This window comes from Cimex lectularius, unplaced genomic scaffold (genome assembly GCF_000648675.2).
Source record: "Cimex lectularius strain Harlan isolate CLEC.00 unplaced genomic scaffold, Clec_2.1 scaffold209, whole genome shotgun sequence".
Classification (NCBI taxonomy): domain Eukaryota; kingdom Metazoa; phylum Arthropoda; class Insecta; order Hemiptera; family Cimicidae; genus Cimex; species Cimex lectularius.
In genome coordinates, this window is record NW_019392784.1 from 492,239 (window position 1) to 519,521 (window position 27,283).

The window sequence follows — 27,283 nt, forward strand, 5'->3', positions numbered from 1 at the left end:
AGACTGAGGTCTGTCCCTGGATTGCCAATGCTTGGGGTAGTTTTTTCTCGAGTCCTTCGGTAATTTATTGTCAATATCAAAAGCAAGAGTTGCTGGTAGATTGCGAGTGTGTTATATGTACATGCATGTGCAGATTTGAGCTTTTATAAATCAGCAAGCAGTAAACATTAAATGAGTTTTTAATAATTAAGTTTAATAAGTTGGAAGGGTATTTTTAAAAATAAAATTGTCTTTGTCAAAAACTTAAGAGAAAATATTTTTCTCTAAACTCATACCCTATTTTAAGAACACAGTATTTGTTTTCAATTAATATCAATTTAGGTTTGTAAACGAACTAATGTACTTATAAAGAATATTTATTTATTTACAATAAATGAGAATATTTATTATTTACAATAATAAAAATTATAGATATTATATAAGTTTTGGCCCGTGTATTTTCAATCTATTGTCAATAAATTCGAATAACTGGGATTCTTTATCTAACTCTTTGTCTAATTCAGTTTCATCGACTGCCCTCCTAAGGATATCTTTGAGTTTTTTTATTTCAGTTTCATCTTTGTTAATAGCCTGTATTCCGATTATATCGCGGAATTTGAAGGGCACTTTTGGCCTCAGCTCTTCAGGTACAGTATTGAAACAATCTGAAAAAAAAAAAAAAATCAACCTGATAAAAAAACAAATAAATAAATTAAATTAAAAAATTACAATTTTTACCTTTTAAATTTCCAATGCTTTTTTCAATTGTGTAAAATGTTTCCTTGGCTCGGGGAAGATCCATTTTGTTCACTACAAGGACAGCAGGTTTCGTCAGAAGCTCCTCCCTGTATAATTCCAGTTCCTAAAAATAAAAAAGTCTCTTGTTTACTAATGGCCAGTTATATCTAAATAAAAAATAAATTTCTTTTACTCATTACTTTGTTTAAAATTACAATTGTTTCTAAACATGATCTAATATTATGACGCACACTAAGTCTAAAGCCTGATACATCAACGACAACCAATAGAATTTTTGTTCGTTCAACATGTTTTAAAAACCTAAAAAATTAAATATATTTAGTTAAAAATAAATAAAAATAAAATAAACAAAATAAAGAACAAAAGTTCATACTTAAATCCCATCCCAATATTTACATGAGCACCTTCAATAAGTCCTGGAAGATCTGCCATAGTTATTGTTCTTAAATCGTTGTATTGCATTACTCCTATGTTTGGTTCTATTGTTGTAACTAAAACCAAACATTACAAAAATGAAATCCTAGATGAAAAAAAAAAAATCATACAACTTACAAGGGTAAGATGCAATTTTTGGTTTTGAATTTGACAAGATTGAAAGAAGTGTTGATTTCCCAGCATTAGGGAAACCAACAAGCCCTATGTCAGCAATCAATTTGAGGTCCAACGTCACTACTTTTCCTTCAACAGTCCTACCGCAGTAATCAGTATCCTGACAACCTCCGATACCTCCTTCAGATAGAAGCACTTTTTCACCTTCTTTATTTACTTCCCCTAGATGGATCAAAATTAGATATAAACAACCATCACTACATATACTGATGGACTTATGTAATGGGTAGTAAAATTTACCAATTTTAGATCCTGCTTCATCATAAACTGTAACACCGAGTGGAATTTGGATTGTCAAATCACTTCCTTTCTTTCCTAAGATCCGTTTGCTACTTGAATTCTCACCATGTCCCGCAATAAATCTTTTGGAACGGTTTTTTTTAAGAATATCTTTAAACGTTGCATCTTAACAAATTAAATTACAATTCATTAATTACTGAAATTCAAACAATCTTCAGAAAATAATTTACCTTTTAAACCGTTAGCAATTACATCTCCTCCAGCCCCTCCAATTCCACCATATTTTTTTAATCCAAATCCTCCAGAACCGCCTTTAACGTATATTCTTAGGCTGTCCAATATTTTTCGTTTACTCTTTCTAATCAGCTTCTTTAATAAGAATAAAATTCATTAATTACTTAACTTACCTTCATTGCTTTTTACATGTATTAAATTTATTTGTATGCAAAAATATCGTGAAATTAAATTTAAATTATTATTAATGTGTGGTCACACCAGACCACATCTCATGATCTCCAAATAATCATAATTATTAATCATAAACATATATACTTATATAATTGATTTTTTAGAAATTCCTTCAGCCATGTTTTAATTGAAATATTTAAAATAAAAGTTATGTAATTGGTTATTTGACTCAAATTTATGAAATACAAGGCTTACATAAAATATTTAAACTTTCTTTCTGCAACGTTATCCAACATTATTTATATTAATTTTGTGATAATTTAACAAAATAACAATTGTATCAGTTCCATTAATAAGACAATGCAACATTAAAATATTAAACATTTCAGCAATTAGACTCTTTTTAAAGTGGTGTTTTATCCATTTCAAAGACACGCATAAAAAGGCAGCTATCTTTTTTAGAACATTTCATTGTTATGTTTTGGGCAGCTAATACACATCATTTGGCTGATATAAAAGAAAATAATATTGGTGCCTGCACCCAAGGCCTGGCTATACCCAGGGGCCTACAGCTTCGTAAACAGCTGCTTAACCCATGGCTTACAAGGTTCATAACCAGATCCCATTACTGGCCAAGCCAGAGTATAACACTGGGTGGTACCAAAGTCCGAGTTTCAGTTGAGATGGAGTCACACATAGAGACCATTAGTTACAGTCAGAAATAGAGAGGTAAACAGTGTTAGAATCAGGACCTGAGTAAGAGTATGAGTGAGAATCTGAGTGATCTGAGAGTCAGAGTCAGGACCTGAGTTAAAGTGAAGAACTGAATGATAAGAGTCTGACAGTGAGAATTCATTGACTTATTCACCTAAGTCCAGAGTCCAGAAGTCTTCTTCCTAAAGAATTTGTAATCAGAAGAATTGCCTACAGATTTCCACCATCTATTTCAAGACCTATGACCAACCTGACAACTTTCCTCCCTTACATGAAGACTACACCAAGCAATAAATCTAATTATAAGCTAGGAACACCATCCATTTGAACCACTTTTGGGCAGTGCATTCACTTATTGTTTCATCACCACACGCAATGCAAATTTTATGAGCTGAGTGAGAATCTATACTAGAGCCAGTCTAGTACCAACCTAAAATTCACACAATAAGCTTGCACAAATTATGGGTTTTGAAAACATAAACAAAAGTTATAGAGAACTTTTCAAGACATTTTTTCTTTATGAACTGACCATTATCCTCTTGGCATTATGTGAGCAACACACATGTCCACCTATATAAATATAAAGGTTGATGGATGATATTAAAACAATAACAAATGAAAAACCACATAAACATTTCTGGTTACCTAGTATTTTGAATTTTTTGGACAAATGGTCCAAGATGGAATATTTTTATTTCTGTCTTTATACAGCACTCAATATCCCACAAACGAACAGCTGAGTGTAATTCTTAAATTATTCAGTTTTCTCTCTCCACGTGGTAGACACTTGTTAAGAGAGTTTCTTTAGTGTCTGCTTCCAAATATGCCTTCACTGACAAATTTTACACAACATTGATTCATGTTTTCCACAATAATCCAAAAAGAACCACCATGTTCCACCCCAGTACACTGTACTTGCATTAAAAAACGCAAAAGAACGTTGAAAATATCAAGGGGTGGATCAACCGAGAAACTCTTGCAAGTTAAGAACAAAAATGGCCTACCGAAGGTCTGAAATGTAAGAAAGGGATCGTATTCACCCATTTGAGGATAGGACATACCCAATTGACACACAGATCCCTGATTCTGGAGCAAACTCTACACACGTTTCCTGCCACTGCCAAATTTTATACAACATTGAATCATGTCTTCCACAACACTCCAGACACGTTTCCTGCTTGTAGAAAGCTCAGCGTGACACACTTGGTCGAGTGCCATGCCTCGGCCCCTTACAGGGAGCGAGAAAGCATGGCACGAGTGGGTTTTTGGGTCTCATGTTTTGATAAGTAAAAAGATAAATTAATAAAAGGGTTATATTTATTCAGCAGTTGTAGGAGAATAAACAGTTAAGTTGACCCTTAGCAGACATGTTTCAATACAATAAATTTACGTCAAGAAAATAATTAAAATGTTAATTTAGTTCATACATTAAACTTACTTCAGACAACAAACACATCGAAAGGAATACCATGTTTAATTTATCTGTATTACAGTTGTAAATTCATTTTTTTGAAATGCTAGTTAAATGGTGCATGGACATCACAAGGTTTCAGTAACCTCGTTATATCGGAACCTCGCTTACCATCGATGATCGATTTAACCATCACAAACATTATATTTGAACTAATTAAGACGTAATTATTATAAATTGTACAAATATAAAAACAAAATGCAAAAAAATCTCGTTTTCAATCTTATATTTTATCTTTTAATATTTGGTTTATGAAAAATAAAACTCATTATGGAAAAAAGCTATTTTCAGGAGTTTTCAACTTCCCAATGCAGAGTTCAGCGTGGTAGTTGGTCTTCGACTTAATACTTAGCTTGGCTCCTTTCACAGCGAGGCTATGTTAGCATTCCACGTTTCTACGAGTAATTAGTTTTTGAACTTAATGAAAAATTATCCGACGAGTTTAATTACATTATTTGTAATATAAACCGAGGAGCCAAACCCGTTTCAAAATGGTACGTTATTAATTAGTTAATTATTAGTTTTAAATTATTCCTAGTGGGCACGTGGTGGGTAATAACAAAACAGCGTTTCACTATGCTAACGATTCAATTTCTTTCATTTTATTTCAACTTAGAATTATTATTTATATTATTTTCGTAATAATACATATTGCGAGTACTCTGCATTAAAATGATTTTAATTCTAATATTGCCAGTTTTTCCATTGTTAAATGTGATGTTTACAAGTTTATAGGATTATTATTTGTTTGTATCTGTTATTTTTTCTTTTACGTATTTTCCTATTATTTTGGGTGTGCGCATGTTTTTTTTGTTTTTTTTTCAGTTTTCATAAAATTCGACAATTTTCAAAATATAAAAGTTTTTTATTTTTAAATTGTTAAGATTTCCTCATGTCTGTGGGGGAGATTTTATTTTTTTAAATTCAAATGCATGTATGTTTAGTAGTCTTAATTGACAGTATTAATTATTTTGATTAATTATACTTATTATCTAAGGGCTTGTTCTGATGAAAAATTATAATTAATTAAAATAATTTCCTTAGTTTTCTTTAACACATTGCCAACATTAATATCCCATTTTCTTTGTAAAAGTCTGATATATATTGGGTGTGCGTTTCCCCCCCCCCCCAGTTTTTAGGAATTTACGCAGGGACAATACTGCCCTTGATGTCGATGGAAGCGTTTCATTCTTGCGAACGATCCTTCAGTTTTTAACATTTTGTAAAGGGCCCATTTTTTCATGTCCAGTGACCAAATAGGAAATTAAAGGAACTTAAATTACCTCTTTCAACCGTCTAAACCGGTACTCAACATGAAATGGATAGAATGTGGTCCCTATCTTCAATTGAACTTATTTCTTTTGATGGAAGCAGAAAATAAAGCTTCCTGGAATTTGATTTTCGTTGGCACAAAATTCAACATATTTGGAATTTTAAAAAAATTGTTTGTAGTTTAACTAAAAGAGATGTACTGAAAACTAAAGCTTGCTGAAGAAGCATTAACATGAAAGGTGGTTATTTTATGGTCTGATACAATTTCATATTAGTAATGGTCTTGTAAATCCTTTAAAACTTTTAAAGGAACATATTCATCCAGGAATATAATATGTATATTAAAAATATACATTAAATTTGAAGTATTTTTTAATTTCTGAAACATAACATCTTTATTATTATTTAATTGTTTTTACACTGTGCTATTACTTTTGTTTTGTTCATTTTACATGTTAACAATGTATAATTGTAAATTTTGTTTGATCCACAGAGCGAGCTATACGTTTTGTATGAGCATGCCGCTGGCTACGGGCTCTTTTGCGTAAAAGAATTTGAAGAAGTCGGCATGCTTTTACCGCAAGTTGAGCAGTCTGTTACAGAGTTAAAACGGTTCAATCAGATTGTTAGCCTCGTCAGTTTTCATGCCTTTAAGTCTGCATTTGTAGCACTTGAAAATATCAACAGTGTTTCTGAAGGTATGTTAAAATTTGTGTGATGGATTATGTACAGTGCATTTATTTATTTCTTTAATGTTGATAATAGGCCTTTTGACGGAGAATTTACAGCTTTTCCTTGAACAGAATGTGCCTAAAAAAAAGAAGACTCAGTTGGGTGTCGCTGATCCAAAGTTAGCAGCGACTATTAGCGAGACACTCGGCATATCATGTGTGACGACTGGCGTAGTACCTGAAGTGCTTAGAGGCATCCGTTACCACTTCTCCAACCTTGTCAAAGGGTTCTCGAAAGAAGCGTCCAGCGTAGCGCAACTCGGTCTCGGACATAGTTATTCCAGGGCGAAGGTCAAGTTCAATATTCACAAAAATGACAATATGATTATACAGAGCATCTGCCTCTTGGACCAGCTTGACAAGGACATTAACATATTCGCCATGAGGATACGCGAATGGTATTCCTACCATTTTCCAGAACTTGCAAAACTCGTCCCAGAAATGTACTTGTATGCCAAATGTGTCAAATTTATCAAAAACCGTAAAGAGCTGGATGACAGCAAAGTTGATCAGCTTGAAGAAATTGTTATGGACCGTAGCAAAGCTGAGGCCATTTATGATGCTTCAAAATCTTCTATGGGTTCGTTCAATTATAATCATTACAAACTATTTCAACTTTTTGTCCAATATGCATTAAAAAAAAAAAAAATAGAATTATAATTTATTTTGTTTAACAGGTATGGACATATCACCCGTTGACTTGTTAAATATTGAATTGTTTGCTAGTCGTGTCATCGGACTTTCTGAATACCGTACAAAACTGAGTAACTACTTGCATACAAAGATGGAAGGCATTGCGCCCAACCTTGCCACGCTGATTGGAGATCAGGTCGGAGCAAGGTTAATTTCTCATGCTGGCTCGTTGACAAACTTAGCCAAGTTTCCAGCCAGTACTGTGCAGATCTTAGGTGCCGAGAAGGCCCTGTTCAGGGCGCTGAAAGCTCGGAGTACCAAAACTCCCAAGTACGGTCTTCTGTACCATTCCAGCTTCATATCAAAAGCTGAATTAAAAAATAAAGGAAGGATATCTCGATTTCTTGCAAACAAATGCACTATTGCTTCTAGAATAGATTGCTTCTCAGGTATGTCGTTTAAATCAATATTGAATAATGTCCGCGAAATAATATTGCACTTGCCTTGCAGATGTATCTACTTCTATTTACGGGGAGAAATTAAAAGCCCAAGTGGAAGACAGATTGAAATTTTATATTACTGGTGAAAAGCCCGAAAAGAATGTAGATGTTATGAAAGAAGCTGCTAAAGAGATTGAGGCTGTTATTGCAATTAAAAAAGAAAAGAAGAAGGCCAAGAAGAGGAAACACAAAGAAAATGGTTAAATTACTATCCTTAACTATTTTCTACTGATTCTAAAGATTGTCTTAATATTTTGATTTTTGTTTTTAGGTGTTAATGAAAACAGTATGAACTTGAGTCAAATAGAAAACACAGAAGAAGTTGCCGAAGGAGAAACCACAAAGAAAAAGAAAAAGAAGAAAAAGAATAAAGAAAAGGATTTAGAAGAAAACGGGGAGCAAGAATGAAATCCTGTATAAGAATTCTTTTGTTGTTTACAAGCTTTTATTTTATTTTTTGATAGTAGACAAATTTTAACCTCCCACAATAAATACATTTTTATAACATACATTTCTTATTTCAGATCCTCTTAAATCATTGTAATCAAATTTATCAAAATGTACAAAAAAACAATTTTAAAAACACCTTACGTTATTTTTTGTTTTTCTTTCTTAAGGCAATAAAATAAATAAGAGCTACTAAATATATTTACAGTGGTAGTTACTTATTTTTAAAAAGAAGAAAGTTGTAATATTTCAAGCATTAAGGATTCAAATTTGCATTTATAAGTTTTCTTATACCAGCCATCCAACTGCTGCACAGCCTCGAGTGATTGACCATCAGAACCCTTTGAAGCCTGTTGACTTCTTCTTCGTTTTTTTCGGTTAAGGCTGAAATGGTTGGTTAAATCTCAGCTTAAAAAATGTATGAGGATGTTAAATTAGGATCAGATTTAGGCCAAAACCTACAAGGGTGTAACTTGAGAGCAGAGTATGTACCTTTTCTTATTTTTGCTCTTATTCTACTGTTCCTTAACAAATAAAGTATTCCTTTCTTATTCCTCATTTGGAATAGCAGAGATTTCTCCCTTTAGCACTTAGCATGACTGTATAAGATGCAATGCATCATGCCAAGTGTATTCCGGTTGTGTGGACCGCACGAACTGCACCCTCCCGTTAAACTTATCCCCCACTTCACCTTCACCTTCTAAACGATTCCATTAAAAATTCTAGGGGTGCCTCAGGAAGGACAAAAGTATCACTAGCCATGGTCTGTCCCCCCCCCCCGTGATTTTTTATTTATTCTGTGAAAACTAATTTGCTTTTCTGTGTATGTGTATTTTAGTTAATTATTTATCCATTTTGTATGATCATGTAAAATAAAGGAAAAGTTATTGTAGAAATATGTAATGACTTTAACACCCTTACTTGACAAAGGTTCTGAGGGTGCCTACTTCATTTATTTAGCGCTGTAGGAACGTGACTGTTGCGTCATATAAATTTATATAGCTCAGAATGTAAAAAACATTTGTAAAAAGTCCAAATTTTTAAGTACCGGGGAGCTTACATGAAAAATCTGGTTCCACCGTGCGCAACCAACATGCCAAATAGGATGCAATCAACGTGTCATAAGGATTTCCTGTAAAATTTTCATTTCTTTTATGAGGTAGAGAATTCTTCTCTGGGGTATGGCAACTAGAGCAGTATGGCTCAAGTAGTTTCTGTCTTCTAGACATAATCGATTGGTCATTTGTTGATAGTCCCATTTTTTAAGGTGGTATTTATCAGAAACATTTCCAGTAAATATACCAGAGTTTTTAATTTCTTTCTGTTAGTTAGGTAGGATTTTCTCTTTTCTCCATTGGATTGTTTGTGCAAGCAGTTTTTTTGTTTGCTTCATACCTAGTTCGCACTTCCAGTATTTATTGTGTTCTTTATTTTCCCGAGATTCTTATTCCATATTATTTTTTTTAATATGGCTATGGTTTATGCCACAAAATAGATTGTGCCTATGAGTTGTTCTTGTTAGCACATATATTTGCTGCTGCCTCTAATTCCCTGGTGACTATGGATCCTCTTTAACACTAGGTTATTTGAATATCCCAGTTTTTTCAGAGACTGTTGGCAGTTTAAAACAATTTTTGAGGTGATCTCATAGGCCTGGTAATCTGACTCGCTGTCTGAAATAATTATTATTGTTGCACCTATGAGATTTTTATTATTTCATGTACACATATTTCTATGGCTAGCTTGAAAGAAGGTGCCAAGGGCCCTTGTGCTCAAAATTAGGCCCCTTTACACCCATGACCATACCATTTCCCATCTTTTAGTTGTCTGTATACCATAAAAGAGCTCCAGGTCTTATTTTATGAAAATAACTTAAAATCTTGTTTCATTTTTTAATATTTACTTTACAATGTGGGCTTTCTACAGCTACAGACTTTCTTCCAAGCCACAAACTGAATTATGTTCCCCTGTTATGTCATACTACTACACTAATCGTTCTGTTTGTTTGAAAAGTGGTGATGCTATTTTAAAAAAAAGGACATTTACGTGTTTCATCATGTTACGTGTTATGTTATTGCGTTTCATTGATTTCTATCGTATGTTTGCACGAATTACTCTGCCCTCAAACTTGTTTGATTTGACCTAAAATCTGATCCTAAATAAAATACTGAAAACATAAACACCTATTGACATCGAATAGATTTTCTTCTGGACGTCTTTTGGAAAACTTCCGTCGATCCACATCTTCTCTAATATGTCCAGTCGTTTTTTTATTTCAATACTGTCTTTCTGAAATTGGTGAGTTACACGATTAATAACGAATCGATCTAGGTGACAACAGTTATTTTAAACCATTAAAAAGTAAATAAAAAATAATAATAATTACTACCAGAAAACATTTTGTCATTTTCATTTTTTTAATGAAGAAATATTTTATTTTGCATTTGTAGTTCTTCTTGTACATGAACTGTTTCAGTTTAAATGCAAAAAATTGTTACAGTGTGTGCAATAAAAAGCAAAAAACAATAAAAATCTGCCAATGTAACAGGTTTTCATTGTATAAGTTGTCTTTATTTTACAAATTTAAACTTGTAATAAAGTATGATAAAATGTATCGTGGTTGATTTTTAATTATTTGGTGTTAATCATCTATGACTTTTCTTGTATTTAAAGCCTTGGTAAGAAGGCTTCAAATTTGTTATTAATGCCATTTGGGGCAAATAATATGTTGATATAGTAAAACATATAAATACCCTCTTTTTTTTCACCTTAGAAAACGCAGCAACTTCCTTACAACCACTTAATAACAATTATTTCTAAGAAAAACATGGTGCACAGAAAACATTTAATTATTAATAAAACAATATTTAGAACTGGTCAAACGTTTTTTAAAAATTCTATATTTTATTTACCTGTCAAAATTTAATTGTCGGTCCCTTTTAATTAAATTAATTCAGTCATTGGAAAAAAAATAAGGAACTATTTTAAATATATATTTTAATACACTTAGTAGTAAAGAAGTGGCCACCCTTAATATTTTTATGTCCTTATTAGTCTAATATGGGTAGAGTAATTGAGTGTGGTTATTTCTTAACATTGATATTTTAAAAATGTGGCAAGGAGATAAATTACGTCTGGCAGACCACCTTGCAAAGACTATTTCACTATGTTTCTTAATGAATTGTCTTTCAATTATTACTTTATATTTTTAGTGCCACAATAATTTCAAAATGCTACAGAATTAGCTACACTAATTAGCATCGGAAGTCAACCGTGTGTGGCCAGGATCAATATTACAATTATCAGAAAAGCTATTATGGAAAAAAGGTCGGCAACTGAGACAATCTGGTTCCAGTCATCAGCAATTGTGATGAATCCTCCTCTAATCAACTACACAGTTCTAAAGAAAAGCAAATGTCGCCTGAACACTGTAAAGGCACGTTCTCTCAATTCAATTTTTATGTGTTCAATTTTAGTTGTTCAGTTTTGTTCACATGTTTCAATAGAAACTGATGAAGTTTTGATTTGCATACTATTGAATATCTTTTACACGGTTCCAACAGTCTTAATTTTGTTCTTCAAATCAGGATTGTGAGTCTTGCAATTTTCTTTTACTGTAGAACTCACATTTTTTCTCATATCTTTATTTTTATAACTATGAAGTCTCATCACCATTGCGCAAAAAGGACGTCTTAATTTTCCAATAGTAAATCTAGTTTACTAGTTGTTCTCCCAGTTCAATTTCTTTGACACTATAACTACAGCATATGGCAATGAGGAGGCGGACAGCCTGGCCAAGGAAGGTTCAAATACTGAGTTCGTCGGACCACAACCGGTATTACCCCACTCTTTAAGCACAGCAAAAGAGAATATAGGTAGCTGGGGCATGAAACAATTCCTTAAGGAATGGAATATGTCCCCAGGATGCAGACAATCGAAGGAGTTTCTGAAGGAAATCAAACCTAAAGAATCGAAATGGCTATTCTCTAACTCTAGGAGGGGAATAAGGAGGCTGATAGGTATCCTAACGGGCCATTGCCCCTTGAGAAGACACCTCTTCATAATGGGTACTCTACCAGACCCCTTCTGCCGCTTCTGCGAAACAAAAGAAGAAACGGCCCGACACTACCTCGCAGAATGCGATAGGTATGCTAGGGAAAGATTTAATACTTTCGAAGGAGAGGACATAACCAAAACACTCCCCAGGATAAAATGGTCCACAATCCTGGGGTTTGTGAATAGGTCCAATAGGTTTATACAGGACTCGTGAGCCGACCAGGTCCCGGACCTTCTAGGGATGGGGTACGGGCCTACTCAGGCTTTTAACCCCTCGGGTCCTGGTCGCCCGCCCTGTGTAATATATATAACTACAGCATTTTCTCTCAAATATGTATTTTTTATATAGTATATAATGTATGTTATTTAGTGACCGTTAATTAATGATTATTTGGAGAACTTTCTTTATTGTGCCAGTGTCTTTATTGAGATCATCTTCAGGGCTCAAAGTGTGTGTTTTCTGAGTAGATCTGTCATTGCTGTGTGTCGTGTTGAGACTGCGCATTTCACAATATTCAAATAATCTTTGTGTATAACAGTACAGTATACATATGTCGGGAGAAGACTTTTTTATAGCTAGTTAGTTATGTAAGTAATTAATAAATTGTGTAAAGATTTTAGTATATACTAGTTTTTGTATTAATTTTTTTAATTTATTGTATTCGTTTTTTATTAATTTTAAACTTTTTGTACTAATAAAGATAAGTCAAAGCAACTTATTCCATGTCTTCCTTGGATGCTCAAGAATTCCCTCCAAAGAAAAACTCAAGAAATGCAAAATGGTAAGGCCATAGGGTAGTAGATGACATAGGGTAGCAAAACATAGAGCCATCTGAGGAGTTGCAAAAAAGCTAGCACTACCAAAAGGTAGGCATAAGGTTTATTAGTTTCCTTGTGAGGAAAACAGTTGATAGTTTTCCCCCCTTTTCTTGGTATCCACCTATAAGACATAGCCATGACACTGAGTGGGAGGTCCCATAGTGCCCAATGTCATGAAAAGAGCCACCAGTTATAACATCCTTCCCAAATTAGTATTCTAGGTACCAGGGTAGATACCTAGGAGAGGTGTGCAAGGGGTGCCAGCTATCCACACCTATCCCGGATCATGGAGGTCTGATGAACTGTTGATAGTTAATGGTTCTTTTGGAATTTTCATCATTTGTCCCATTGGATTTATGTATCAGTCACATTTGTCCATTATTTGCTTGCCAGCCTGAACATAATGACCAACTGTAACAACAGCAGGCTGACACGCCCCTTGTACTTCTTAACACTTAAAAGCTTATAAAAGGACATAACACAGGATGAAATGTCACAGATGAATAAGCAAAGATGGTTACAGGCAAAACCAGCGAGAAACTTCAAACTAAGATCATCGGTGATGATAAAGCTGTAGTTTTATCACCTCGCAGACCTCATTACAATGTTTTACAATGGAAATGAACATAGTGTACATTTAAAAAAATAAGGGTGGCCAGTTTTCTTGTCCCTCAGTGTAGTTTATTTCTAATAACTTTTATGATTTGTATGGGTTTCTATTTTATGGTAATTTCTCTGGTTGTATTGTTATCCTAACTTTACCTCATTTTGTTGTCTAATGTCTTCCAAAACCGCTAGGAAATTGTATAAAGTATCGGACAGAGAAACTTCTATGTCTTCTTTTTCATCGTCAAAGGTGTCGACCGGTTGTTCGGTAGGTGGTGTAGTTGACTTTCCTTTAGGAGGTTTATCGGGCAAGACCGGGCTAGTCGGAGGGCCATCCCCCGAGAACTGGGAACGCTCCATGGGCATCGAAAACGTATGAACAACCCTCTTATTCAAATGTGACTTTCCAGACTTGTTCTTTTGCTCGTAACTCGTGTGCTCGTAACTGAAGTAAGGTGGGTCGTTCCAACCAGGATCGCATGCTGAACAAACAATAAAAACTTTTAAAATTTATCAATACAAATAGATTTTTTTTCTCTTTATGCTAGGTTCCCTTACCTTTTGCATCTGTATCCTCCGCTCCCGACATCACTACAATAATAATATGAAAAACAAACTTATCAGGGATAAATATAATAAATTAATGTTTGTGGAAAATAAGTTATAATTCTAAATTTTGACGTTGATATATAACCTCCAGACTGGGCTACCTCACGGTTTTGGGCCGAACCCAAGAACAGTATCGTTTTACATTTCAATCCGACATTCCTAAAATATACTTTTCACCTGAAATTTATTAATTTTTTGCTATAATTACTTAGAAATACAACAAGAAAAATTGTTTTTTGAATTTATAAATCTGGTTAAAATTATTGCACGCGGTTGTAAAAGTTTGTTGGAAAACAATAAGATTTATTTCTGATTGAATTTCCCTTATAAGTTTTGTCACTTATTCTCTCGCTTTTTTCATTCAAACACGTAATTATCGAAATTTATGTTATTAAAGAGTTTAACCATTTAATTTATAAAAATTTAATAAATTTAAAATAATTTAATTTTATAAATGTAATTTATAAAAAAAATAACCATTTAATATTTCAATTTGGTTTATTACATATCGATTCAATATTTACTTTTGATTCGAGAAATGCCTTTTTATCTGTTGAACAGGTTGAGTATGGTTGTCATTTGTAAATAGTCCAAGTGTTTATAGGTCTGTGCATAACACGGTGTACATAAAAGTGGGTGGTTTGTTTTCTTGTCTGTCCTTCCAGTCCGATTTCCATGCCCGTTGCCTCTGACATTAAGTCTGAAATCGCGTTAAAATGCCCGGCAAGTTAAAAGTGAAGATCATCGCCGGGAGGAATCTCCCTGTTATGGACAGGTCTTCGGACACGACGGACGCTTTCGTTGAAATTAAACTCGGTGCGACTTCCTACAAGACTGAGATATGCAGGAAATCCCTCAACCCCCAATGGAATTCGGAATGGTACAAGTTCGAGGTAATACGCCTGTTGCATTCTTTCTAGTTTATAAATATCTTACATTTATTCTTAAGAACAATACTATGACCTACGATTGTTAGCGATTGGTTGGATCTAACTGTCAGATGGTCAGCTACATGTTTCCTACTATGTGATATGACAGTCGGATCTGGCTGACAGCTGGTGACACATTTTCTACTGCCATTACTGACTGGTTGAAGTGAAGTATTAGAAGAGCCAACAGTTAAATGGCTGGCTACCCATATCGTACTATTGGATTTTGAAATGGATTTTTTGATTTATCAACAGACAGCCAGCTGCATTTCACAGCTGATTGTCAGATCTGACATTCAGATGACCATCTATATCAGTGGTGCCCAAAGTGTCCCTACGGACCCCCAGGGATTCCTGGTATCATTCAGTGTTCGTGAAAAATTAAAATTTATTTGGGGGTCTCTGAACAACGTCAGGGGGTCCGCGCAAGGTTTAATATAAAATAATATAATATGAATAATAATATAAAATAATATAATATAAAACAGAAGTACGTTGGTTATCTAAAAGTGCATGTTTAAATCGATTTTATGCACTCTTTGATTCAGTTTGGCAACCAAAGACAATGATTTGCGACACAATTTAATTAACTCAAAAAATGACATAGCCTTTGTCTGATTTATTTGCCAAATTTAACGAAACTAATTTGAAACTACAAGGTGACCAATTAAATTTAATCAAAACTAAAAGTGTAATATCTGCATTTGTTGCGAGACTTTTTCTTTACAAACAAAACTTGGGAAGAGGAGAATGCTCTCAGTTTCCAAATCTTTCAAAATTGCAAATTAGAGATGAAGATTGCTTGCTTACTTCAACACTTAATGGCTCTTCACACAGACCTAAAACAAAGATTTGAAGACATTCTTCATTTGGATATTCCCGATTGGGTGTTGAACCCTTTTGCACGTGGACAAACTCAGATCTAAAACACAGATGAATCCATACTAATACAGGAGCAGCTTATTTAAATATCCACAAATGAGGAACTTAAACCAATGTTTGAACAAGGATACCTCAAATTCTAGTTACAAAAACAGATCCCAATTTTATATCCTGCATTATGGGCTAATGTACAGACGTTGTTGACTGCTTTCTTGATCCATTTCTTGACGTTATGAACCTCATCACAAAAGAAAGAAACTAATTAGAAATTATACACTCATAACATCTCATCCCATTCATCCAAGTTACATTTTATTTTAAATAAAAGTAATTAATATTATAATTTTTATATATTTATAATTTCAAAAATATTTCTTCAACAAAACTTTTTTTAATTTGTAATTTTTATATTATGCATTTATCTGGCTTTTTCACTTGGTGGTCCATGGGAAATTTTTGACTATAAAAAGGTCAAAAAAGTTTGGGAACCACTGATCTATATGTTTTCTACAGTAATTGTCAGGATCGGCCTTTACAGTGGCCGGTGACATATTTCCTTCGATCTGATATGATTGTTGAAATAATTAGTCTGTTTGGGAGGCTGACTTGTTCCACATTTTCCAGTGTGAGAAGAAAGTTCTAAAAGAGTAGCTGGATGGCCTGCTGTATCTCACAGCTGATTGTAAGATCTGACATTCACATGACAGTGTGTATGATTCCTACTATCAGAACCAATTGAAATGAATTACTGAAACTGTCTGCACATATTCTACTATTACATTCTGAAATAATCATACTGGAATCTGCTGTTTTGATGACCAGTCGCATGTTTCCTTGGATCTGATTTAATTCTGCGAAACTATAGTTTTTTTTTGGCCGATGAACAACTTGCCACACATATTGAGAGAAATAAAGTTCTGAAACCGACAGCTAGGTGACCTGCTGTATTTTACAGCTGATTGTCAGATCTCACGACCTCCAAATAATCATTCACATGACTGTGCACTTAATTCCCTCTATCTGATCTTATTGTATGATAGTCGGATCTAGCTGACCTCTTGTGACACCCTTCCTATCTATCAGAACCAATTGTCTGGATTGAATTACTGGAACGGTCTGCACATTTTCTACTATTGCATCCAGAGATTGTCTGGAATGAATTACGGGAAATGTCTGCCCATATTCTACTACTGCATTCTGAAATAATTCTGTGGACCTGCTGTTCTGATGGCCAGTCACATGTTTCCTTGGATCTGATCTAATTGCGCAAAACTGTTGTTTTATTTCGCAGACAAACAACTTATGACACATTTCATATTGATAGAAGTAAAGTTCTGAAACCGACTACTAGATTTCATAGCTGATTGTCAGATCTGTCATTCATATGACTGTCTACATGATTCCTACTGAGTGATCCGATTGTACGAAATGACTAGTTGGATCTGAGTTGACAACTTGTTTCATATTTTCTACTATCCGAACCAAATGTCTTGAATGAATACTGAAACTGACAGACAAATATCTATCTGCACATATTCTATTATTGCATCCTGAAATAATTTTATGGATCTACCATTTCGGTGGCCACGCACATGTTTGTATGAAACTTTTGTTTTATTTGGGAGGCAGACAACTTGTGTCACATTTTCTACTATCAGTTCTGAATCCGACAACTAGAAGACCTGCTGTATTTCTCAACTGATTGTCAGATCTGACATTCACACGACTCAGTACATGATTCCTACTGTCTGGATCTTATTGTATGAAATGACAGTCGAATCTGGCAACTTGTGACACATTTCCTACTTTCTGACCCGGCTGTCTGGAATGGATTACTGGAACTTTCAGACAAAATTATTACTGCACTTACCCTCCTACTGGATCACGCAATAGATTTTTGATTTGGAACCTAAATGCAAATTACAACTAATAAATATATTTCGACAACCAGTCTCCTATTTTTCACTATCTTATCTCATCATATGAAAAAATTGTTTGATTTGACGGTCATACAGTCTGTGACAAATTACTATGATAACTGACTGTCTGAAAGTGTGTCCTAGCCTGGACACTCCAGATGGCTTCATTCTTCTGATTATATCCAATTGGCCTTACCCCTAATCTTTTTGAATAACAAATTATCTGATTGTAATATCTGGATTCCTAGTATCAAAACTGATTGTTTGAAATGATATACTGAACTTGACGACTACTATTGGATCCATATATTTTATATTATACAACAGATTTATCCATGCCTAATATGTTGTCTGAGGGTCCTACTACAGTACTGATTTTAGAATGTCATTGTCATTTCCGTTTGTTAGAACCGGACAGTTTGTGATGTATTTACTATTATCTAGTACTAATGTCAGAACTAACAGCCAACAGCAGGATGCAGATTGACTACCAATAGATCAGTTTGTAAAATCGTACTTGCATATGATAATTCACTTTGCTTGCATTTGGCTTGGAAGTGTTTTGGCAAGTTTACAACTGCTCTAAATTAATCCATTTTTCTTTACACTTTCCTCTTTAGGGTATTTTCTTTGTATTAGGTAGAAGACGCCGAATTACAAGATGAGCCTTTACAAATTCGGTTGATGGATTATGACACTTATACGACCAACGATTCGATCGGCAAAGTCTATTTGAACCTGAATCCACTTTTAATTCCTTCTTCACTCTCAGTCACACATGACAACAACACCGGATTAAATAATGTAAAAGGTACAATTTTATATTTTGATTAATCCATTTATGTTTAGTTGTCTAATTGACCATATTAATTATTTCCATTAATTATTCTTTATTGTAAGGTCTTGGTCGAGATGAAAAATGGCAAAAAGAGGGGAAACTCGAAAGGTTGTAGGTTTGAGATGAGGAGTTGGTGTCAGAGTGGATCAAGCCATGATAGCTCAAGTGGTTAGAACAGAGGCGTGTTGAGCCGAAGGTCATGGGTTGGAATGCCGCTCGTGACACTAACTTTTTAATCTCGACCAAGACCTTACATAAATAGAATAATTAATTGAAATAATTAATATTTTGAATTGAGCGCAAACTATTTTCAATTTTTTTTTCCATTTGAATTTTGTGTTTATACGTATTTTTTATAATAGCTATTGTTTAAAGGTATTACAATCAATGGATGGCTCCCCGTGTATGACACAATGCATGGTATTAGAGGTGAAGTCAGCATAGTGGTGAAGTTGGAGTTATTTGAGGATTTCAATAAGTTTCGGCAATCGTCCTGTGGTGTTCAATTCTTTTCCAGTAAAACTTTATTTACGACAAACTTTTTTTTTTAAATAATACAATTATAATTTCATTATAAATACTATTTAAAGGCCCTGTAATACCCGAGGGCTATCGTATGAAAACCGTCCATGGTTTTGTTGAAGAGCTAGTCTTTGCCGATGATCCAGAATACCAATGGCTCGACAAGATCAGAACTCCCAGAACGACAAACGAAGCCCGACAGACATTATTTTTTAAATTGAACGGTGAAGTGAAACGGAAAATTGGCCTTAAAGTATAATAAAAACAACGTAATAATCAGCATTTATTTATGACTCTTTTTTATTCATTTTAGGTTTTGGATCTAGGTGCAAATGCTGTCATAGGCTATAAACAGTGTTTCGATCTTGAAGGAGATTGCGGTGTTGTCGTGAGAGGTTTAGGAACAGCAGTTACACTTGATGCCAAAGCCACACTAGGGTATGTTTTTTTTTTCTACAATTTGATAATTGTTTCTATTTCTAATTTACAAAATTCCATGATTTTAGGTTGTTTTCCGAAACCAAAAGAGAAGTATACGATGAAAAGTCATCAAGTGAGAAGGAATTGTGCCGTCGGTCTTCCGATTCTGACTTGAATGTCATTCCTAGAGGTATGTAACAAGTTTAATTATTTATCAGAAAAATTGATGAAAGGAAATAAATAAATAAACTGGAATTCCTCAGAGATATAATGAAATTGTGGTCAGTTTTTTGTATAATAGTTAATGCAGTTTATGTATTTCCAAAATGCTTCTTAGGGATCAATAACAAAAGTGAGTACACCTCACGGAAATAAATGTTGTTTTTATTTTATTTTTAAAAACATGGAACAAACAGTAACAAGGTAATACGAAAAGAGAAAAACTGTTGAAACATAAAACATTTTTTAATTTTTTTTTTTTAATCAGTGTACATTTTTTAAATGTGGTGCATGAAACACCAAAAGCATGTGGACAACATCAAGGATCGATTAGGAGGATTTTAATTTGTGGTTAATATCAGATTTCATGCGTTTTCTGAATGTTCTTATGCCTGCGTTTCCTTACTTTTTTTTGTCATTTTTGTTGTGGTCTTTTTGAATTATGTTATTTTCTTTTCATTACACTACTAGGAGTATATATTTTATTGGTGTTGCACTTGGAAATAAGAGTAGAAATGTTTTCAGTTTAAGTGGTTTTCCTTTAGGGTCAAAAACAAAATCTCAAGAACATGTTTTGTTTCTGACCCATGTTAAAGTATACAACTTAGCTTCTGTTTTCTTTTTTTTAAAACCTTTTTCTTATTTATTTAAACAAAATTTTGTTTTTAGTTACTAGGAATGTCCATTTAAGCAATAAATCTTTTCTCTATCTAATCATTTATTAAAATACTGAAAAAATGATGAACCGTTTCTTTTATTTATTTAATATATCTCTTCGGTATGCTCTCAGTTATGTAATACATATTTATTTATACCATGGATATTTTTTGATAATTGAAAAGTCGGCCAATTTTGATAATATTTACTGAAAATATTTATTTGCAGGGAACAGTTTGAGTATAAATGAAAAAGTAAGCAACAAACTGCATATACAGCCGCAACAGCGCCCTTTGGATACTCTCGACATGGGCGAATATCCATTTCTCACCATGACAAAATATCCACCGGGCTTTGTACAACACATAGGTATTTTTCAAAATTGAAACATACTGCTCGGCCAATTTGATAAAATATTTCAATTTTTAGCCGGTGTCGTTAGTGCAAGGGGTGTTAAATTGCTCGGTGGAGATGAAGCTGAAACTAGGGATTCTTGGTGGACAGAGTTGAGACTTGAAGTCCGTTCCCATGCACGAGCTCTTTCGTGTAATGCCGTAATCGGTTATTCTGAGCATACTACAGTTTGGTTAATATTCTTGTTTTTTTTATTGTTTTTTTTTTTTAATTCTTTATTTATAAGGGTAATTAATTGATATTGTTTATAGTGAGGATGTTTGCATTTTAAGTGCGAGTGGGACTGCTGCTGTTATAACCCAAAAAGAATACGATTATCCAACATCAGTAAGTTATTTATAAATATTGGGTGTGGGCATAAGTTTTTCGGTTTCCTGGAGGGGGGGGGGTTAAGCCTGATCTTGACGTTGTATTCTTCTTGCAAATGGTCCTTTGGCGTTTGGCATTTTTATAAAGGACCCACTTTTTATCCCCAGTAACCAATAGGAAATAAACCCTTCCAATTTATTATGCAACAAACCATGTTTTTTATTTTCTCTGAGGGACAATTTACGGTGAACCCATCAAGTTTCAGAATGAAATCCAGAATTCATTCTTCTTTGTATTATTGTGCGATGTACCCTATAATCTGATGGCTTTGCTATAGTTTATTTGTCCTCATCCTCTAATGCCACTTGTAAGTCATCACTTTTAAGCTCATTAGGCCTACTACAATGAGGCTGGTTTTGATTTGTCTCTCTCCATTATGAAAACCTCAGAACCACTGTTGACACATGTTCAGTTACTAAGTTATCACCATAAATCGCATATAGTAAGCAATGTCTCAAATTAATTTTATCTGCTTCCGTGTCTTATGAAGTTTATTCTAGATTGACTTTGGGATCAACTATCCCTTTCTTAATAATTTCTTCCATTAGGGCTTTTTCCACCTTAGAGCTTGTAGGGCTTAGCAGGTAATAATGTATCTCCTTTATAAGATTGAAAAAAAAAAAAGATAAAAACTTACCCACACACTTAATATAATTGGTATTACAAAATGATTAAGCTATTATAAGATTAAAAATTTATTAGGTTGAAGGAGAAGAACACGGGTGTAAAGTATACCACATGCCTTATAATGAAATTAGCCATCCTTTTCGAATGAAATTTGCAAAATGTGCTCAGTGCAAGTAAGGGACAAGCTCTTATCTTTAAAAATATGGACTATTCTTTATTTTTAAAAAAATAGATTTTTTAAATTTGTCTATTTTTTTACAGGAAAGGAAAAGTTGGTGAGATTTTAATGACGACGACTGAATTAGTTGATGGCATTTCTTTACAAGGGAAAGGCAGTTTAGTGCAAGCGTTGGTATGCCGCCATAAAAGAGACTGCAAAGGAGAGCTGAATGCCAAAGAAGTGTCAGACGCGTTACCATTTTTAGAGTACGAGCTTCATACACAATTGATGCATAGGTTGAGTGCTGTTGGAGCCAATGCCATTGTTGGTCTCCGAGTGGAGTTATCTTTGGGTGAAAGAGTATTGGTCGGTCACGCTACTGGCACTGGAATAACTCTCGAGGCCCTTCCTATACCGAGATTTCCTTCCGATCATGTAAGTTAAGCCTTACCCAATACTGTAACAGGGTGTCCTTTTTAGATTTGACTTGACTATTTTCTGTGGGGCCATTTAAAAAATAGTGTCTACGCCAATCATAACCCAGCAACCTCAGTTGAAGAACTGCGGCAAAGGAGAGAAAATTCTTATCTATCCATCTCCCCTGACTCTATCCCTTTGAGCACCGGTGAAGAGTGGTTGTTAAAAAGAGCAAATCTTTGCATCTTTACACACGGCAGGCAGTTCGAACATCAAATGTGATTTATTAATATAATATTAATTAATAGCAAACCAAATGACTGGTTTTTTTTTTCAAAACTTAGTCATTTTTTTTTTACCAATTAAAATCCGAGTACCATTGTTTTCAGCATAAAAACACTTTAAAATATGTCAGGATGAATAAGGTCGTATTTGAAATTTTGAAGTTGAACTGGCCTCAGGTACCCTGTATAATTTTTCTCCAAAAAAGGTAAAATCCTGAAACTAGACTAAAAAATATTAAGCACGTATTTTGTGTTTTTCTGATGGCGTCATTGGTTCTAGAGAAATTCAGCCGGGCCATCTAAAAAGGACACTCTGCATAATTATTTACCTTTTATTATTATATACATATATATTTTTTATTTAGAAAAACGAATTGGTCAGTTCTGATGAAGATGATTCAGAAGATCAATTACGGGAACTGGATTTATCAATCGGAAACAAAGATACATGCCTTCTTGAGGTAAAATAGTTTGCTTATTTATGTTTTAAAATAATTCACTTTTTTCTTGGGTGTCGGTGGTTATCGGTTAAGGTGTTGACACAATGCTCATCACTGTAGTTCAGACCAGCGGCTCTGAATTCAAAACCGACGTACTTACAAATGGGCTTTTTCTTTCAAAAACACTGGCACCTTGAGGGTTTCATTGACCTTGTAGTTGAAATACCCTTGTTTAAAAAAAAAATTAAAAAAAAAAAAATAATAAAATAACATGAAACTTAATGTTAAAGGTGCCAGATTCCATTAGCTGTTCTGGGCCAATAGGAACACCACCGGATGGTTATTTAATCAGCACAACACAAGGCATTCCCGGAGCATTTGTGGTAGGTCTCACTCCGGTTAGAAACTTGCAGATGTTTACACAAATCTGGAAGGCAAGAATGTGCCCTCTTCCGTCTTCGATGACTGTTTCGTCACAATTCCATCGGCTTCTTCAGGTAAATTTTGTTTCTGCTATAAACCCAACAAAAAACTGTTTAATTAATTATTTTTAGGGTGTTTATTTTAAATTAAGAGCTATGACGCCCTGTGCCTTAGTGAATGTACGTTTCAAAGTGGATTTACCGCAACAAGATGAATTGCAAATATCCGTGGTCGGAATGGCTGTGGGGCTGGCTGAAAATGATAAACGCTTTGATCTTCAGAACATCGATATCGGTAATATTTAACTACTCGCATAGAAAATTTATTTATGTTAAATTAAGAGCATCAATTAATCAATACCTTCAGCTTTGGAAAACATAGCTAAAATGGACAAAGTCGAGGAAGAAAGCTCATCAAAAAGTACACCGATAATGCGTCCTGTCAGGAAGTCAATTCATGTAAGTACTTATTTCAAAGTTTCAAACGGTATTCTTAACGGAGAACTTATTTCAGACACCACCTCGCGAGCAACGATACGGTGTCGATGTGACTCCCCTTTGTTACGTACCAGGTGGGAAAATTATATCTTACCTTGGAAACTTGAATTTCTTTTTCATAAGAGAAAGCTCATGCATTCGAGAAGTAAGTATCTCTGTTAACACAATTCAAATTAAAATATCAAGAATAAAATTTTGTATTTTAGTATTAGTGGTAATTATAGAATATTTTGTTTCAAATTAAAGGCAGGTCTTAGCGCTTTTGTGCATGGCTTCATAGCGGAAGTTCTGGCTATCGTTCGAGCTCATGTTACAGCTATTGGAGGAAATGCTCTTGTTTCTTACACTATGTCTGAATGTCATTTGACAAACAATGCCCATAAAAACCAAGTAATTAAAAATCTGCAAATTTCTTAACGAAATGAAAATTAATTTTGTCATCATAAATATTTTCCTTTCTAGGCCCAGTGTCTGGTGAATGTTGGAGGTGATGCAGTATTTGTTTCATATTCTGAGTCTTGACTGAAATTATAAATATGTGCCAAAAAATAATTTATAGATCTTTTATTGTAAATAAATGGATTTTTGTATTTACAAAATAATTTTATACTTTGAGAGCGGTGTTTGCATATTGGAAATCATTGGACTCTTCGTAATCTGCAATGTCCAGGGCGACAAGACAACTTTCTCTCACCACACGGCTTTTATCGTTTAAATATTTTCTCAGGACTTCCACACAATCTTCGGTTGCGATTGAACCGAGCGCTTCGGCACATTCGTGCCTCACCATCTCGTTTTCATTCTCGTCGGCGAGTGATTCAACTAAATAAGGCACACTAGACGCTTCTTGCATTTGGCCGAGAACAAACGCAATTTCGTGTCTAAACAAGGCACTACCTTTTTTCAAACCTTCAAAGAAAACAAATTATTATAAATTCTGCCTATTAATTTAGTATAAGAAAATCACCTTGACAAAGCGCTATTATGCTTTCTTCACTGTTGATATTTCTCAGGGCGAACATCGCTTTATACCTTTTATAAAGATTTTCTTTATCATTGAGTAGAGTTTCTGTTAATTTTTCTATATCGTTCATGGATTCTGCCGGAGCAGGATCGACAGAGAGGTATTTACTATTTGTATTATTAGGTTTTTCATTTGAACCTTTTATCCTTTCTATTGCTAATTGGCAGGTTTGCGCTATTTCCAACTGTGGGTCTTTACTATATTCTTCCAAGAGGTCAAGTACACTACTACAGCCAATCGCTCCTAACGCTTCCCCTGCAATAACAAAACAACAATCGTTACAAAGGTAATTAAAATGGTTTATAATTAATAAAAGGAGCTTTGGAATGTCCATAACCATAGAAGAAATTAAAACACTGAAACTGGCCCGATTAATCAAATTTCTTGGTGTACTAGGACTCTCTGGCGTGCTATAGGTACAGAACGGGGATGATACAATAGCTCTCTGATGACAGTAATTACAACATCCCAAATATTACATCTACAGAAACAACCTGTTCAAAAGTTACAGCATTTTAAGTAGAAATAGAATCCGGGTTACATTTTCGTATTAAAATCAAACAAGGTGTAAATGTGTCAAGGCAGACTGGTTTACAGTGGAATATCTCTCTGTTATGTTTATTTTGACTATGATAGCTCCTAATTATCTGTAACTAATGTAGAAAGATAATGGATTTAATTTTAAACTAAATCAATTGAGTGGTGCATTAAATCTGCCCATCAGTATAAATACTGCACAAAAATTACTAGGGATATTTGTGATTTATTATTATTCCATTAATTTTAATTAAATTAACTGATATATTCTTGTCAGTTGGATAAAACAAAACATAAAATACAAACAAAAAATTTGTTAATCCTCATTTTTAATAACAGATTTATTTAAGAATAGTAAACATGAAAATGCATTATAAATTTTTTCTGCTAGTGTGTATGAAATTGTTGGCACTTTTGTGATTTCATTCAGGTTGACTAATGATTGGTATTCAGGTTAACTGCGTAACACACCACACATTATTTGACATAATTTATTATTCTAAATACGTTTACTGATAATAAAATTAAAGTATCGTGTTACATTTTGTACATGTACATTTCGTAAAGAAACACTTTTTCTCGCCTTTTCTTCATTTTAATCCAGTTGTATTCTCTTTAACCATGGAAAGACATCATCTTAAACCAGAAATTCACAATATTATTGTGATAATGAGTCATCGAGGTCACCGGCAAGTGGATATCGCAGAGGCAGTCAACGTTTCTCAGTGCGTGGTCTTTAGCCTGATTCCAAGAGACTGGAAGTGCCAAAAGACCTGGTAGTGGATCTCAGCGTATTATGGCGGTAAGGGAGGACTGAAATATTGTCACTGCTGCGGGACGGAACCCTTTCCATTGTGCCCACCAATTCGTAAATGAAGTACAAGATGTTTTCACCAACATAAACGATTTGTAATCGTACATGGAAAGTTGGCCTTACATCGTATGCCCCATTGAGACGACAGCAACTCAGGAGAATATGGTGCAGTGATCGCCGCATAGAATTGAAATGGTGTTTTTACAGTCTCGTTTCTGTCTGTATAGCGATAACAGAAGAAACTGAACTGAAACTCAGACTGGATTAAAATGGAGAAAAGACGAGAAAAGGTGTTTGTTTATGAAATGAGTAATCTTCATGTTTACTATTCTCAAGTAAATCTGTTATTATAAATGAGCTTTAACAATTTTTTTGTTTTTGGTTTGTGTTTTCTATTCTGCTTTATCCAACTAACAAGAATATATTGATTAATTTAATTAAAATTAATAGAATAAGAATAAACTACAAATATACCTATTCATTTTTGAGCAGTTTAATTAAAAGTACTTATAGGGGTGGATGAGTATTTTTTAGCTAGGCATGATTACAGCCCTGCCTTATGCTTTGATGCGCATTAATTTTTTAAAAATAAACACATAGTAGCAAATATATATATATTTTTTAGACCTAGAAAGAAAATTATAATAGTTGCAATGTGTATGATTAGTTACCGGCTTCGTGCCTAACCATCGGGTTTTCGGACTTGTCCTCGAGGACACCGACGAGAATCGGGATGGCCGTTTTGTCCTGCATCTGACCCAGGCAGTAGGCCAGTTCGTGTTTGAGGAGTGCGGATGAATCGCTGAAACATTCGCCGATCGCCTGGACCGCCTCGGGGCCGCCGATGTTCCTCAGGGTGAAGAGGGCGCGGAACCTTTCGGCCAGACTCTTTTCCGGGTCGTTGAGCACTTCCCTCACCCTGGGCACTTTGTTCACCAGACCCTGCCCTGATGACATTATCCAGTCGACGAATCCTAATTCCAATGAATTGACCGCCGATTAAATAACCTCAAGGAAGGTTATAACGTCACCTTAAGG

The 27,283-nt window shown here is 34.2% G+C and overlaps 5 protein-coding genes across 9 annotated transcripts; 2 read left to right on the forward strand and 3 right to left on the reverse strand.

Annotated features, from left to right (window-relative positions):
* Positions 1-398: 398 nt before the first annotated feature.
* LOC106667390 (GTP-binding protein 10 homolog) lies at positions 399-4,281 on the reverse strand. Its single transcript, XM_014395307.2, has 8 exons — positions 4,148-4,281; positions 1,818-1,956; positions 1,588-1,752; positions 1,291-1,509; positions 1,112-1,229; positions 918-1,038; positions 718-841; positions 399-644 (listed from the first exon to the last, which is right to left on the reverse strand). Exons 1-8 carry the CDS (start codon positions 4,178-4,180, stop codon positions 415-417), a joined length of 1,149 nt encoding a protein of 382 aa, XP_014250793.1. The 5' UTR covers positions 4,181-4,281; the 3' UTR covers positions 399-414.
* A 188-nt stretch (positions 4,282-4,469) lies between these two features.
* LOC106667364 (nucleolar protein 56) lies at positions 4,470-7,821 on the forward strand. The gene is made up of 6 exons (XM_014395273.2): positions 4,470-4,674; positions 5,946-6,150; positions 6,218-6,763; positions 6,861-7,265; positions 7,327-7,515; positions 7,588-7,821. The coding sequence occupies exons 1-6, from the start codon at positions 4,672-4,674 to the stop codon at positions 7,722-7,724; spliced, it is 1,485 nt and encodes a 494-aa protein (XP_014250759.1). The 5' UTR covers positions 4,470-4,671; the 3' UTR covers positions 7,725-7,821.
* On the reverse strand, positions 7,740-16,623 carry LOC106667407 (steroid receptor RNA activator 1-like). Of its 5 annotated transcripts, none has more exons than XM_014395340.2 (5): positions 16,462-16,623; positions 13,803-13,835; positions 13,401-13,726; positions 9,947-10,052; positions 7,740-8,147 (listed from the first exon to the last, which is right to left on the reverse strand). In XM_014395340.2, the coding sequence occupies exons 1-5, from the start codon at positions 16,490-16,492 to the stop codon at positions 8,020-8,022; spliced, it is 624 nt and encodes a 207-aa protein (XP_014250826.1). In that variant the 5' UTR covers positions 16,493-16,623; the 3' UTR covers positions 7,740-8,019. The 5 variants fall into 5 exon arrangements, with proteins under 5 accessions (XP_014250826.1, XP_014250844.1, XP_014250834.1 ...); XM_014395358.2 differs by lacking the exon at positions 16,462-16,623 and adding an exon at positions 14,821-15,066; XM_014395348.2 differs by lacking the exon at positions 16,462-16,623 and adding an exon at positions 14,378-14,465.
* LOC106667358 (C2 domain-containing protein 5) lies at positions 14,528-24,456 on the forward strand. Its single transcript, XM_014395260.2, has 18 exons — positions 14,528-14,746; positions 18,223-18,394; positions 18,797-18,937; positions 19,012-19,196; positions 19,257-19,381; positions 19,450-19,553; positions 20,468-20,608; positions 20,669-20,825; positions 20,905-20,980; positions 21,725-21,822; positions 21,911-22,244; positions 22,876-22,971; positions 23,241-23,447; positions 23,505-23,667; positions 23,740-23,831; positions 23,887-24,015; positions 24,117-24,260; positions 24,333-24,456. The coding sequence occupies exons 1-18, from the start codon at positions 14,570-14,572 to the stop codon at positions 24,390-24,392; spliced, it is 2,601 nt and encodes an 866-aa protein (XP_014250746.1). The 5' UTR covers positions 14,528-14,569; the 3' UTR covers positions 24,393-24,456.
* LOC106667399 (deoxyhypusine hydroxylase) lies at positions 24,176-27,283 on the reverse strand. The gene is made up of 4 exons (XM_014395319.2): positions 26,917-27,283; positions 24,838-25,149; positions 24,481-24,779; positions 24,176-24,392 (listed from the first exon to the last, which is right to left on the reverse strand). Exons 1-4 carry the CDS (start codon positions 27,200-27,202, stop codon positions 24,375-24,377), a joined length of 915 nt encoding a protein of 304 aa, XP_014250805.1. The 5' UTR covers positions 27,203-27,283; the 3' UTR covers positions 24,176-24,374.

Bases quoted from the DNA above. Each gene is read 5' to 3' on its own strand.
- LOC106667358 (XM_014395260.2), top strand. From the start codon at position 14,570: ATGCCCGGCAAGTTAAAAGTGAAGATCATCGCCGGGAGGAATCTCCCT. The intron at 18,395-18,796 runs GTACAATTTTAT...TATTGTTTAAAG, and splicing joins CGGATTAAATAATGTAAAAG to GTATTACAATCAATGGATGG. The intron at 23,668-23,739 runs GTAATATTTAAC...CAATACCTTCAG, and splicing joins TCTTCAGAACATCGATATCG to CTTTGGAAAACATAGCTAAA.
- LOC106667390 (XM_014395307.2), bottom strand. From the start codon at position 4,180: ATGGTATTCCTTTCGATGTGTTTGTTGTCTGAA. The intron at 1,957-4,147 runs GTAAGTTTAATG...TTCTTATTAAAG, and splicing joins CGATGTGTTTGTTGTCTGAA to AAGCTGATTAGAAAGAGTAA. The intron at 1,230-1,290 runs GTAAGTTGTATG...GTTTGGTTTTAG, and splicing joins AAAAATTGCATCTTACCCTT to TTACAACAATAGAACCAAAC.
- LOC106667407 (XM_014395340.2), bottom strand. From the start codon at position 16,492: ATGCGACTGGTCATCAAAACAGCAGATTCCA. The intron at 13,836-16,461 runs GTATGATTATTT...TTATTATTGTAG, and splicing joins CATCAAAACAGCAGATTCCA to TGATGTCGGGAGCGGAGGAT. The intron at 8,148-9,946 runs GTGTTTATGTTT...CAACCATTTCAG, and splicing joins AATCTATTCGATGTCAATAG to CCTTAACCGAAAAAAACGAA.
- LOC106667364 (XM_014395273.2), top strand. The intron at 6,151-6,217 runs GTATGTTAAAAT...TGTTGATAATAG, and splicing joins TATCAACAGTGTTTCTGAAG to GCCTTTTGACGGAGAATTTA. The intron at 6,764-6,860 runs GTTCGTTCAATT...TTTGTTTAACAG, and splicing joins TGCTTCAAAATCTTCTATGG to GTATGGACATATCACCCGTT.
- LOC106667399 (XM_014395319.2), bottom strand. From the start codon at position 27,202: ATGTCATCAGGGCAGGGTCTGGTGAACAAAGTGCCCAGGGTGAGGGAA. The intron at 25,150-26,916 runs GTAACTAATCAT...TTGTTATTGCAG, and splicing joins GATGGTTAGGCACGAAGCCG to GGGAAGCGTTAGGAGCGATT. The intron at 24,780-24,837 runs GTGATTTTCTTA...TTTTCTTTGAAG, and splicing joins CATAATAGCGCTTTGTCAAG to GTTTGAAAAAAGGTAGTGCC.